Genomic DNA, 14,991 nt, shown 5'->3' on the forward strand with positions numbered 1-14,991 from the left:
AACCAACAAATATTCCAAAAAGAAAAATGGCAGACCCAAACCCACAGAAATCCAAGCCCAGGCCCACAAGCAACAACCGCCAAGCAACACACCACCATCAACCCGAGCCAAATAGGAGAAGGCAGATATTATACCTTTGTATGAGTTCAGGCATTCTTTGACGTAAAAAGTTCTCCTCAGGTGGTTGGTGAATGGTGATTAGTTGAAGATAAAGATAGGAATAGGATGTCAACATTCTTTGACGTAATATTCAACATCTCCCAATTCTCCATTTTGATGTCTGAATCGAATGAATGGGAGGATTCCGGTTCCGTTAGAGAGAGAGAGAGAGAGAGAGAGAGAGACAGGAATTCAGGATCCTCCAAATATAGGGAATTAGTACAACAGTAAATGTCCCCTAAATATAGAGGCCAAGATGAGCTAATTTTGCTCTCCCTCACCCATTTTGTTTCCTTTCTCCGGATTTCCGGTCTCAGTTTAGTAGTCCCCGTTTCCTGGCGTTGTCATTTTGTTCGCATGATATCGTTGGAAAAGCCAACGACGCCCTGTCTCTCTGATCTCTTTCCCTCAGTTATGCCGACCATCTCACCTTCTCTCCTCGGGCCGGATATCTGACGGCATCCCATCGCCGGTATCTGACCCTCCCCACGTCCAAGTCCAGCCACGATGAAATCCTTCGACATGGGTTACCAACACTCCCACCGCGACTCCCTGGCCGAGTTGTCAACGACTTCCCAATCTGAATGTGGCATATCAGGAACCGAGGTGGACTGGCCGTTCGGGAAAGTCGAGGGGGTGGACCAAGACGATTTGAGACAGACGGCATACGAGATTTTCTTTACGGCGTGCCGCTCGTCTCCAGGGTTTGGAGGGAAGAGCCCGTTAACGTACTACAACACTTCAACACATGAGAACGGGGATGTGGGAGTGGGAGGAGTAGGTGGTGGCGTTGGAGCAGAGACGAGAGCTAATTGGTCAAATTTGATGGGGACGAGTAGGATAAAGAGGGCACTTGGGTTGAGGTCGGCGAAGCGGGTGTGGCAGAGGAGGAATGGTGGATCAAATCAGTTTTCACCCAGAAGTATGGGATCCCCAAGATCGTGCACGGGGTTTGGCTCTAGTAGCCATGCTTATTTTAATACAACACCACCGTTAAGGATGAAGCGGCCATTGACGTCTGCGGAGATCATGAGGCAGCAAATGAAGGTGTCAGAGCAGAGCGACAACAGGCTTAGGAAAACCCTCATGAGGACCCTTGTTGGCCAGGTACGTACGTAACGTGCATGCTTTAATTCTTCTTCATTCTCTGCCTCTGCAGCTATCAAACACATTTTAATGGTGGTCGGTTTTCACATTCGACGCTGGTGTTCCATTCAACTTTTTTTTCGGCTAATTAAAGATGCATGTAACATCTTATCAAACAGCCTAGCTTATTCCCTACGTACAAGAACGCTTGAACCCAGAAAAAAAAAAAAACAATAACAATAACAGACTCCTTTTTTGGCTTTTCCAATCTTAAAACATTAAAAATTCCCTCACTGATAATTCTGTTATCCTTCCATTAATCTAAAATGGAGAAAGTTGACAAATGCAAATTAATTTCTCGATTTATTCCCATGTTTTGCTAGCTGCATACGCTGATTGCTTAGTGTGTGCAGATTTGCCAGCTATTAATTAATTAAACCATCAAACTCATTAATTATTCTGTTTTTTATTATAATGAACAGATGGGTAGGCGATCTGAGACAATCATCCTGCCTCTTGAGCTCCTCCGCCACCTAAAGCCATCTGAATTCAATGATGCTCATGAGTATCATCTCTGGCAGAAGCGTCAATTCAAGATTCTTGAAGCGGGTCTCCTCATCCATCCTTTAATCCCATTAGACCTATCAAACACTTACGCAGTGCAACTCCAGGATATCATTCGAGAGAGTGAAACCAAACCTTTGGACACCGGAAAAAACTCTGAAATCATGCGAACATTATACAGCAGTGTTGTTTCATTATCAATGCGTGGTGCTAATGCATCGCCGGCAGGTGCGTGCCACTGGGCAGATGGTTACCCCATTAACATCCACCTCTACGTCGCTCTTCTCCATTCAATATTCGACCTCAGGGATGAGACAGTGGTCCTTGATGAGGTCGATGAATTGCTTGAGCTAATGAAGAAGACATGGTCTACATTAGGAATCAACAAGTCAATACATGATGTCTGCTTTGCATGGACCCTCTTTCAACAGTATCTCACAACAGCACAGACAGAAGTAGACCTTCTATCTGCTGCTGTTACTATGTTGGCTGAAGTGGCAAATGATGCCCAGAGAGATCATGGAGATGTTATATACATGAAGATCTTGTCAGCGGCATTATCTTCGATGCATGTTTGGTCGGAGAAGAAATTGCTTGATTATCATGAAACCTTTCAGAAGGTGACAATGGGAGTGATGGAAAACCTTCTCCCTCTTGCACAATCTGTGACAAAGATATTGGAGGAAGATGTTGGAATCCTATCAGCAATGGCGCCGGAGAAAGCGGATACTTTTCTAGGTTCCACGGAGGATAAGGTGGATTATTACATTAGATCGTCTCTGAGAAATGCTTTCGCTAAGGTACACAAAGCCATAATCTTTCCTTTTCTTTGTCAATTAAAGATCTTAGAAAACTGGAGTGTTGGCAATATATAGTATAGTCATTTCTAGCTAATCATCTATAGTTGGACATGTTGATCTTAAAAATTTACTTTCTTTCTTGATAAAAGTATTTCTGTATCTGTTCTATACTATGTACTAGTATAAAACCTATGAATAACCTGTTAAGATTTCTGGGCTTGACGAAGTGTCCATGTTTTTAAGTTATTGTCTCACATTTTTTAATCTATTGTATTAACTATAACACTATAAGTTCATTCTATTCCCTCACATTGTTTTACTAGTAAATTTGTGCGTGCTTTGCACCGGCAATTTTAAATGATGAAGATAGTAATATACATCCAAATTATTTTAAATTTTGTATATATTTTGATGTATATAAAATAATTCTATATTAAAGATGTCCCAAATGTTTTTTACAAATATTATGCATTTTTTGTTTTTGTTTTTCTCTAATTTTTATTATTTAATTATGACATCATGGCTTGACCCATTTGACCCAAATGGTTGAATTGCTTATCCACCACTTAGATAGAAGGACAATTTCATTTTTTTTGTTCAACTTTGAAAAAAATGAGATTTATTGTTAAAAGTATTGAGTTGTTAGTAAGAAAATATCCTAAATATATCATTTAGTGAGATAGAATACGTGTTGGCCTCTCAAATATATGACTTAATGAGAGGGATTTGAATGAGGTGAAAAATAATAATTCAAAATATATTTTTTGCCCTCACAATTAAAATGGGACTAAATTCAAATTACATTTTTTACATTTGTTATATTTCCCTGTGCATAAAAATAATTCTTATTTATGACACTTGTTTTTGTTTAATACGATGAATATACAATATTAGAGATGTGCCCAAACATTTGTTATATGATGAATATACACTTATTTATGACACTTGTTTTTCCATTTTATTTTTTAATTTTTATTGTTTAATTATGACATCAAATATTGGCACATCTAAATTAAGAGTTGAATTGTTGATCTAGATCAAATAGGAAATCAATTTCATTTTTTGGTTGGTTTTAAAATTTGTGTTTCATTTCCATTATCAATATAAACAATTCTTGTTTATGGCATTTATTTTTGTTTATTATGATTAATATAAAATATCAGAGAAATAGCCCACATGGATTCACCGAATTGACCCTAGATGGTCAAATTGGCTTAGACACCACTTGGATGGAAGAATGGTTTCATTTTTTTTGGTTAATTTTAGAAAATGATAAATTGCTGAAACCTACCTTAAAGTTTCTGGCCGTTGCTGAAATCTCCCCGAAGTTTGGTAATTGCAATCAGTTCCCTTGAACTTTCCAATACAATTGCAAGTAGACCCTTTCTCTTAGAATCCTCTAACAAGAGGCACACAAATGCCCAACATACCCATGTAGTTACTATTGAAGCTAGTTTTTGCATAACATAATGCAAACTTTATGAACAACAAAAAAAGAAAGTTTAAAATTGCAACTTTTTGAAGCATTCATATAAAGGGAAAATTTATAAAATAAATCAATTTTGGAAAAGAGGTTGGAAGGGTTTGAGATAGTGATTGATATGAAGGGAAGATATGGAAAATAAACATTTTAGTCAAAGTAACAAAATGGTTATTTTGGACATTTTCATGCCTTTTATTAGAGGATTATAGGAGAAGGGGTCTACTTGCATCTGTGTTAAAAAGTTCAAGGGAGGTGATTGCAATTATCAAATTTTAGGGGAGGTTTTAGCAATGGTTAGAAACTTTAAGGGGGGGGGGGGGGTTAGTGTTTTATCCTTTAAAAAATATGGGATATTACATTATTAACCCTCAAAATTAAAGAGATATAGGGGTAGCTTAGTAAAAAGGAAAGTTCCACACCCTCATTGAGTTTAATAGTATATATATATAATAGGGTCATTTACTAAAACACCCCCTATAGTTTGCAATCAATTTACTTAATCGACCTCCCATTAGATGAAAGTGAAAAAGTTTTAACCTAAAATCCATTCAAATAAATTTAATGTAAAGAAACTAAAAGAAAATTTTCATTTTTTCCCCTAGTAAAACATGGACAATCACTATATTCTTCTCTATTTGATCAATTTTGTTTTTTATGAAAAAGTGTTAGGGGTAATTTTAGAATAAACAACCATGGATCCATATCCTTGAACATTTTTCACTCATTTTAGGGGTACTTTTTGGAATAAATAACCATGGGTGAACATTTTATATTTAGTTTAGGTGATTATGTTACTATATTCAAATGGCAAAACAAATATTTCTTAATGAAAGGTCGACCAAGTAAATAGGCTGCAAACTATAAGGGGTGTTATAGTAAATGACCCTATAAAATAAAAAGTAAATATACACAAAAAAATCAACTTCATGTAGATTGCACATGACAAATTTTAAATTATTATTATTATTATTATTACTACTACTACTACCGCTACTACTGCTACTACTACTTACTACTACTACTTCTACTACTGCTACTATTACTACTACTACTACTACTAAATTTTAACCATGAGTTTATTTGAAAAGTTTGATCATTGACCCACCATCTAGATAGGAAAATATCTTTTCTTTTGTATTAGTTTTAAATTATATATTTTATCTACACAATATAAATATTTTTTACTTATTACACTAAATTTTTGTTTGATATAATTAATATATAACATTAGAGATTTATACATTTTTTTTATAATTTTTGTATTCTTTTGATTATTTGTACATATTTTTACTTTTTAAAGATTTATTATTTAACTATGACATCATTAGTTAATTCATTAGACCCAAACCAATAATCCCACCACCCAAAAAGGACAATAGTTTTTTTTTTCAAAAAAAGAAAGGAAAGTAGGCTGATTTTTAGATTGACTTTAAATTTTGTATTACATTTATATCAATGATAAAATTAATTTTTATGTATAATATTTATTTTTGTTCAATATAATGAATGTATAATATTATAGATGTACCCAATATTTTATTTTTTATAAATATATAACATTAGATATGTGCCCAAAATTTTATCTAGTTTTTTAATTTCTGTGATTATTTTTATTTTCTATTTTTTAAATTTTGTTATTTGACCATGACATCATTTCATTTATAGGTTGGTTTTAGATTTTACATTCCATTTTCATCATTAATAAGAATACTTCTTATATTTCATACTTATTTTTGTTTAGTATAATGAATATACAATATTAGGGATATACTTAATTCTTTTTGTTTTTCTATATTTTATATTTTATTTATTTTAAATTTTTATTATTAAAGCATGACATTGTTGATTAACCCATTTAACCCCAAATGGTTGAATTGCTTACACACCACCAGGAGGGAAATGGTTATATTTTCAAAATATTTATTTTTATAGTAATAAAGTTAATATTGCGGATTTAATTAGTAGAATTTAATGATGAGAAAAATATATGTTGAATATAGGATTTAATGAGAGAATATAACTTAAATATGAGATTTATAGGAAAAAAGTTTTATTTCAAATTAGCTTTAAATTTTATATTCCATTTCCATCATTAATAAAAGTAATTATTATTTTCCATACTTATTATTTTTTAATATGTAAAATATATGATGTTAAAATTGTTCCAAAATTTTCTTTAATTTCTATTTTTTTGCATTTTATCTATTTTCAAATTTTATATTACTTAATCCTGACAACATTATTTTTGGTATTTAACATAACACACTAACTTTTCAATAGGTGTATAATTGTGGCAAAATGAGTTGGGCCATTTTGACCCAAAATGGTTTAATTTCTTAACACCACCTAGATGAAAATACTATTTTTTTATATGTAGATTTTTAAAAGTATAAGTTTTTATGTTATTGGAATTATTAATTTATTATGTATGAATTTAATTAGTAGAATTTAGTGATGAGAATAAATAAAGATGCTTTAAATATATGATTCAATGAGGGTGAATGAGAGTTAGTACCTTAAATGTGTGGTTTATGAGAGGGATGAATGCATTGAATATTAGCATTTAAATTACATTTTCTACCCTCACAATAGAGGGATCATATATTCATATTTCAAAAGGGGGTATTTTAGTCAAGAAAAATTCCAAAAATTTAGAGGTCATTCATAATTTTTATAGTAGTATAGATATAGATATTAATGTATTAATTGCCTTCCTCTCATTAAATTTAATATTTAAGGTACTTTTGCTCCTCACCATTACAATCAATTTGTCAAACTATCCAATAACTTTAATGGTATGAAAATCCATACTTTTAAAACCAAATAAAAACAGATTTTTCTTTTTTCTATCTAAGTGGAAAGTAAACAATTTAACCACTTGAATCAAATGGGTTAACCCATGATGCCATAATTAAATAACAAAAAAGTTTTAAAATAGATAAAATTCAACTTACATAAATTTTGTACAAAAAATTTAACACATCTGTAATATCATATATTCTTAATATTAAGTATGATAAATAAGAAATACTTTTATAAATAATGGAAATGGAATATAAAATTAAAACCAACTTAGAAAAAAAAGCGTTTTCTATCTATGTGGCTGATTACTGGTTCAACCATTGGGGTTAAATGGGTCAACTGTGATATCATAGTCAAATAATAAATTTTCAAAAAGGAAAAAAATATAAAATATAAAAAGATAATAAAAAGTTTTAGGGCACTTTTCTAATATCTTATGTTATTTATAGTGAACAAAAACAAATGTGATAAACAAAACCTGTTTTTATTAATGACAGGAATATAATGTATGATGGACTTAGTTGGAAATGAAACTGTTTTCCTATCCAGGTGGTGGGTTAATGGGTCAATCCATGATGTCATATCTAAATAATAAAAATTTGGGTAAAAGACTTAAACCTCCCCTAAGGTTTTTCTTAAATACTGAAACCTCCCCTCTCTTTTTAACTTGGACTAAAACCCCCCCGTAAGTTATGTCTAATAGAGTAATTAAAATGACTATTTTACCCTAATTGATTCTTCAAATTTTCAAAATATTGGAAACTCTGTGACCGTCACAGAGAGTTTTGTGTATTAAGGGACATGTATTCTCAAGCACAAATAAAAAGATGAGCATTTGTACTAAAAACAAGATGAAAATTTCTTAAAAATGATGCGCACCATTTTAGAGAAGAAATACCTCTTTATTTCAATATAGCCTAGAGAAAAATCAGTGTTTGCATTAGTTCTACCTATCATCCCAAACCATATTCTCTGTACAAGACCATAATGATCAAGTGAAGCAGGAATCCTTTCTTTCGGTTTCAAAAGCTTTTATTAATTTGTATACTTGAGAGAGAGCTCAATATTTCCTTTTCCTATCTTATTAGTTGCTTATTCAGCTGCCCATTTTTTGTTTTTCTTTTTCAAGATTTTTGATATCTATTTTTCAGAAAAATAAGTTGTTTGAAATGTCAACTTATTTTGATCACAACTAATATTTAGTTTTGAAATTAATGAAAATTCAATTGGGTTCTTGATTCATAGAAAAACTGCGCAGATACTCTGGAATGGAGATTCAATCAATTTGATCGATTTAAAGGGTCATATTTTAATTGATGCTCACTAAAAAATGCAAATCGAGTGTTCTAATGTTGATTTGAACACAAACTCTTTTAGAGAAGAATATGTTGATTCATCAGTTCAAGGGCTCATTAAGAGTTTTGAAAGAAATAAATGCAAATGATTCTGAGCGGCAAGAAATCGATTCTTGAACTCAGACCTCTTCAAAATATGAATTGTTATAACAGGCCTTTCAGGATTTTGGGTGGTTTTTTTAAGTGAAGGTAAAAGGACTATAAGAGGAAAAAAATGGGAATTAAAAAAAAATTTAACAATAAATGATATAATGTACAAATACATCTTGACAAATTATTAATGGAATGGAGATCTTTGTCCTATAATTTCACCCGACAGGAGGTTTAAGTCCATTTTGAAAAGAGAGGGGAGAGGGGAGGTCTTAGTATAAGATAAACATTGGGGGGGGGGGGGGGGTTAAGACTTTAACCCTAAAAATTTAGAAAGATAAAAGTAAACAAATTATTATTAGTATTATTATTATTATATGAAATCAAGGTTTTTGAATCATCGTTGAGGCAACTGGTTGGATCATTTGGCCCGGGAACCGTTCAGTCAACTGGTTCCGTTTTACCTAAAATCGTTGAAAAAAGTTAGCAAACCGTTGATCCAGACGGTCAAACCATCAACCTGTTGACTCATTCAACGGTTTTGATAGTTTTTTTTATTTTTAATTATTTTTTTTAATTTATTTGTTAGAATGGACCATTTGTTAGAACTGAACGGTCAAACCATCAACCTGAAAACCGGATTATGTTTCTGGGTCGTTTTTTAAAACGCTGCATAAAATTACCACATGCTACTATGCTAGTGTCATCTAAGTTTGAACATGGTAATTAACTTTCTTTCCATTTGTATGTCAAAGATGGTAGAAAATGGGAATATTGTCGATAACATGACTGCTGGAGTAGAAGATACAACTGAAGCTTTTCTTCAATTAGCTAAACAAACAGAAGATTTAGCCATGACGGAGAAGAAGACGTTTAGTCCCATACTCAAGAAATGGCACCCCTTTGCAGCAGCAATTGCAGCGGTAACCCTTCATGAATGTTATGGGACCGTTTTGAAACAATACTTGTCTGGGGTTTCTACCCTCACAAATGAGGCTATTATTGTCTTGCAAAGAGCTGGAAAGCTAGAGAAGTTTCTGGTTCCGATGATTGTCGAGAACTCTGACGATTGTGATGGAGGTAAAACGATAGCAAAGGAAATGGTTCCATATGAAGTTGACTCTATTATCTTGAGCCTCTTAAAAAGTTGGATTGATGATAGGTTAAAAAGTGGGAGGGAGCTTCTTGAAAGAGCCAAAGAAACTGAGGTAATAGATTGCTATATATATCTAACAACACCATTAACATATATACTTGTTGATGTTGAGAAAAAAAAGAAAGAAAAAAAACTAGAATTTCTCTTGCTTCCTTGTATTGATCCTTCTTAAAATTAAGGAAAACAATTATATCTTGGAATTGGGGACTGATGGGTTGTTTTTGTTTTCTATAGACATGGAATCCAATGTCCAAAACAGAGCCATATGCGCATTCTGCTGTGGATCTAATAAAGCTAGCCATGCAAACTGTAGATGACTTCTTCAAGATCCCGGTTGGAATATCTAATGATATGGTTCAGGATCTCTCTAATGGCCTAGAGCTTGTCTTCCAAGACTATATTACATTTGTTGCAACATGTGGTAAGTGTTGTAGAGCTTCTCTTCCATGTTCCCTAGCTACATTAATCTGTAATCTAATATATATATATATAGGTGATCTTTCTTCTTTAACTATATATACATATATTTCATTTATAGTATTAATGGTTTTGTTTGTTTGTTGTTGCTGGTTAATTATTAGGATCGAAGCAGAGTTATATCCCTTCACTTCCTCCTCTTACGAGATGTAGTCGAAGCTCTACATTTCATAAGTTTTTGATGAAGGCAGCCTCTTGCAAATATGGAGCAGAGTTTTCAGAGCAAGGTAGATTCCCAAATAGTCAGAATCCTCGACCATCCACAAGCCGTGGAACACAACGACTGTACATTCGTCTTAATACCCTCCATTACCTTCTCACCCACATCCATTCCCTTGATAAGACAATTTTCCTCTCCCCTCGTCCAGCTATGTCCTCACCTCACACCCGGGTGGCCAGCGTTAGGCGAAACGTTTCCACAACACCAGCCTACTTTGATCTTGCTCGGTCATCCATCCAAACAGCCACCCAGCATGTTTCAGAGGTGGCTGCTTATCGTCTTATTTTCCTAGATTCAAGTTCTGTATTCTATGAAAGCCTCTATGTGGGTGGTGCGGAAAATTCTCGCATACGCCCTGCACTGCGCATCCTTAAGCAGAACCTAACCCTCCTGTCTGCAATACTCATTGATCGAGCTCAATCTTTAGCCATAAAAGAAGTGATGAGAGCCTCCTTTGAGGCCTACCTTATGGTGTTACTTGCTGGGGGAAACGCCCGAGTGTTCTCCAAATCAGACCATGAAATGATAGAGGAGGACTTTGAGAGTCTCAAGCGTGTGTTTACAAGCGGAGAGGGCTTGGTAGTCGAGGACGTAGTGGATAGGGAAGCAGAGACTGTGGAGGGGGTGGTGGCTCTCATGGGTCAGTCTACAGAGCAACTGGTCGAAGACTTCAGTATTATAGCATGTGAAGCAAGCGGAATGGGGGTTGTTAGATCAGGGAAGAAGCTACCAATGCCTCCAACCACAGGAAGGTGGAATAGAGCAGACCCCAATACAATTTTGAGGGTGTTATGCCATAGGAATGATGGCATAGCTAATCGGTTCCTGAAGAGGACATTTCAATTGGCAAAAAGGAGATGAAGAAGAAGATGATTCACCTACATCACATATTCACATGGTATGTATGAGGAATTGAGGATCACTCACTTTATTTATTTAACCATTGATTGGTGTTTTATGGAATGTAGCATTTCCTCCAGGTAATTAACCACCAAGAAGATGGTAACGAGGCAAGTGACGCAAATACATGCACTATATTTATCGCTGTGTTTTATGTAAATATTGTTGTTCATTGTACAAATTTTTGTTTGTTTTCCTTTGATTTCATAGCATTAATTCATTGTCCATATCTTCATCATAGTCAACATGAGTCGAAGCTATTTCAAACTGCAATCTCTGTAATCATATTATAGTTGTAATTCATCCCTTGCTTTACTTGTGGTGTACTGCATCCTTTCTCCTGTTTAATTTGTCTCAACTTTGATCCACCCAAAGGTTCTTGTTGGCCCATATACATGGCTACAAGCTAGCACTGGCAGCAACCAGAAAAATGGCAAATAATGAAATTTTACTTCAAATAACCCTAAAGAAATGGTGCAGTAGAAATTGAGCATTTGAAATAACCTAAAAGAAGTATTGTGGGGCTGATAAAATGTTGCTTTTTTTTCAGATCAGAGTTAGGGCAGTTTTCTTCTTAGAAGAAAGAAAAGGAAATCTATGTTATCCAATTATTGCAACAGATTCTTTTGAAAGTTTGTGAAGCAAAATTACAACCAAAACCATTCTGAAGTATATATATATATATATATATATATATATATATATATATATATATATATATATATATATATATATACGTATACAAGGGAATTGGTGAGTTGGTTCAGGATAACTCGCAACAATATCAAAATAATTAACTGATAATAATGAAAGATAGACAATCAAATAAGGCCCCGTTTGGTCCCCTGGAATAGGGGTCTGGAATCAGAATCGGCTATACTGATTCCAATTGTTTGATTGGGTGGAATCGGAATCCTATTCACATTCCTGCTGGAATGACATTCCCCCATTTGAAGGAATGGCCATTCCCTTCCTCTTCCTTGGGAATAAAATTTCACTCTTTCTGATTCCAAATCTCATTCCCATTCCTGTCTGAACCAAACAGACTATGGGAATGGACCATTCCGATTCTAATTCTGAAGGATTTTGATTCCAATTTCAACGGTGAATCAAACAGACACTACAACTTTAGTGATCAATACATAGAGCATAAAATGGGGGTCCAATTAAGCATTTTTTATACTTATCAAGAATGAATAATTCATTAATATGCAGGATTTTGTTTATTAAAACAAAAATAACTGATTATCATCACTGTGGCAGTAAATTTTGTTTTTAAAAGACAAAAACATGCATATTAGAAAACAACCCCTAAATATATTTCAATTAACATTACTGTTACCACTGCTTATAAAGAATAACATTTTCTTATACCCCCCAAATTATCTGATCCCACATTGTTTTTGTACAAGGGAATCGGGGGTGGTGCAGAATAGGGTGCATGTGAGACCCACTGGTACAGGTGTCAATGGACCGTTTTGAGTTGGACTCCATCCAAATCAAAATCAATTCGGACTGATTGGAGGGACCAATAAGACATTGAATTTGGATGGATTGGATGGATTAATAAGACATATTGGATTGAACCTGGTCCGTCCATAATGAATTTATATTGCATTGGGTTGGGTTGAGCCAATATCTGGTCCATTGATAGAAGATAAGAACATAAGTGTCAATGAATCAGGTTTGAGTTGGAACCAATCTAAATTAACATGAATTTGAACAGATTGGACAATCCAGACATTGAACTGGACCTGTCCAAAATATTCATTGGACTGGATTGGACCAAGTCCATTTGTAATGGACTCACATTAGACTGAATCAGATTGGACCAAATCCAGTCCAATTGAGACCCCTACCCACTGGCCATGCCATGGAGAACCTATGGTTCCTCGGGTTTGAGTCAGTGCTTCCTAAATGGAGTGGATGACATGGTTGGAGGGGGTGTCATGTGACCATCTTGACTACTGGGTGGTTAATTTGTGCCAAATTAGAGTTTTCTTGATTACTGGGTGGTTTGATCCCACATCAAAGGGTAGTCCACATTGAAGGCAACTTAATGATGAACAAGAAATGAGTTCTCCATTAAATTGGACTACTCTAACTTTGACAAGTACTTTTTTTTTTCTTGTAACGGTTAAGCTTCCTTCTTAATCTGATTTAAACCACTCTTTGATGTGACTCCGGATCTCCTGCCCATGAGAATTCTACCCACGCCTACCCACAATATATTACTCCCCATGAATTGGGAACATCTCCTTTTGTATAATACTATGCAGAGGATGAGATGTTCTCTATATATGACTGCGATAAACGTGAACAGAATTCTCATGGGCAGGAGATCTGGACTCCTTTTATGTTGCATCATCTCATTTATTGACGTGAGGAAGCACTTGTACGAGCATACATATGAACCAAAACTCGTCAAATTAAGAAACATAATTGCAAACAAATCTCATTTCTTATTCAAGTTTTGTACATACATATTTGCAGTATTTGAATGGCATTCATGTATGTATATATGTATAAATGGTGTAAATATATAGTATACATAGATATATACATAATGCTAGGGGTGTAAATGGATCGAATTCGAATCGGATCAGGCAATATCTGAATCCGATTCAATATCCGATGGATATTGAAAATTATTATCCAAATTAAAATCCGATTAAATATTTGAATATTCGATTCAATTCGAATTCGATTAATTAATTATTTTAGATAATTAATAAATATATAAAATAAATATTTTGTTGATATAAAATATATAAATATATAAATTATTTATATAACTTAATTATTATATATAAATTATATAAAATATTTTATATATTATATATAAGAATTAAATAATCGGTCGAATTCGAATATTTATCAAATCGAATCAGGTCATATCCAAAGTCGAATCTGATTAACTATTCAATAAAAATAGGATATCCGAATTCAACCGATTGGATATTTGAATTATCCGAATTCGATTCGATTATATCGAATATCGACTTCAAAATCAGATTTTTGAATACCGTTTACACTCCTACACAATGCACAGATATACATTGGTGAATATATTATAAAAGGTCGAGCTAACTCGAATTGGGCTATTTGAAATACAAGCCCAACCCAACCCAAGTTTAGGTCAAGGTCGAAATTTATTAGCTCAACCCATGTAAAAGTTCGGATCGGTCTGGATTTCCATATGGACCTGCTCAAGTTGCAATTCTCTTTGGCTCATGCATATATACCATATGAAGGCGGAAAGCCTCCTTATAGCCAGTTAGCCACCAAAGAGATGAGCTCATATCAAACGTTATTCCACACGTTAGATTAAGTGAGCAATTAATGGTGGGACAAGACACTGGTCCCAGCAATAGAATGGTTGGACTTGAAATTCAATCTACATTCAATTTTGTCTCATCTGATGTGTTAATTTTCCACCTTAAGTTGTCCATTTAATCCGATCTGGATTAACCTTTGATGGGTTCATCCCATTAGTCCATTTCTTCCCTCTTATTTCAAAAATATTTCCTCTTTCTCAAATTCTCTCTCTCTCCCACTTTGATCAATTCAATTCACTCCTGGACAAAACCAAGTAAAAGCTTTAATAACACGTGACATCACAACTCAACTACATGGGTGGATGGACATGCACTTCAACCTCTCCACGATAACACCAGCAGTTCCTTGGAACATAGGCAATGGATGAGATATATGTGGGCAAGCATTCACAGGGCCTCGTACACTGAATTCAACCCATTCTGTGAATAGTCTTGGCTCTACATTGGCAGATACTATCGTGGAGTTCAGTGACTGGTTTATTAAATTCGATTGACAGAAAACTTCCTTCAGCGTCATCCAGAACAAGTTACATACGTGGCTAATAAATATATATGCGTGGC

The 14,991-nt window shown here is 34.1% G+C and overlaps 1 protein-coding gene across 2 annotated transcripts; it reads left to right on the forward strand.

Moving 5' to 3' along the window:
• The first annotated feature begins 514 nt into the window (after positions 1-514).
• On the forward strand, positions 515-11,433 carry LOC104602882 (protein unc-13 homolog). 2 transcript variants are annotated; one of them, XM_088894898.1, is made up of 6 exons: positions 515-1,266; positions 1,728-2,609; positions 9,095-9,547; positions 9,730-9,916; positions 10,077-11,090; positions 11,173-11,433. In XM_088894898.1, exons 1-5 carry the CDS (start codon positions 667-669, stop codon positions 11,051-11,053), a joined length of 3,099 nt encoding a protein of 1,032 aa, XP_088751024.1. In that variant the 5' UTR covers positions 515-666; the 3' UTR covers positions 11,054-11,090; positions 11,173-11,433. The 2 variants fall into 2 exon arrangements, with proteins under 2 accessions (XP_088751024.1, XP_010265042.1); XM_010266740.2 differs by having other exon boundaries at positions 10,077-11,433.
• Positions 11,434-14,991: the final 3,558 nt, after the last annotated feature.

The sequence above is a fragment of the Nelumbo nucifera genome, chromosome 1 (genome assembly GCF_055504915.1).
Source record: "Nelumbo nucifera cultivar China Antique chromosome 1, China Antique-T2T, whole genome shotgun sequence".
Lineage (NCBI taxonomy): Eukaryota > Viridiplantae > Streptophyta > Magnoliopsida > Proteales > Nelumbonaceae > Nelumbo > Nelumbo nucifera.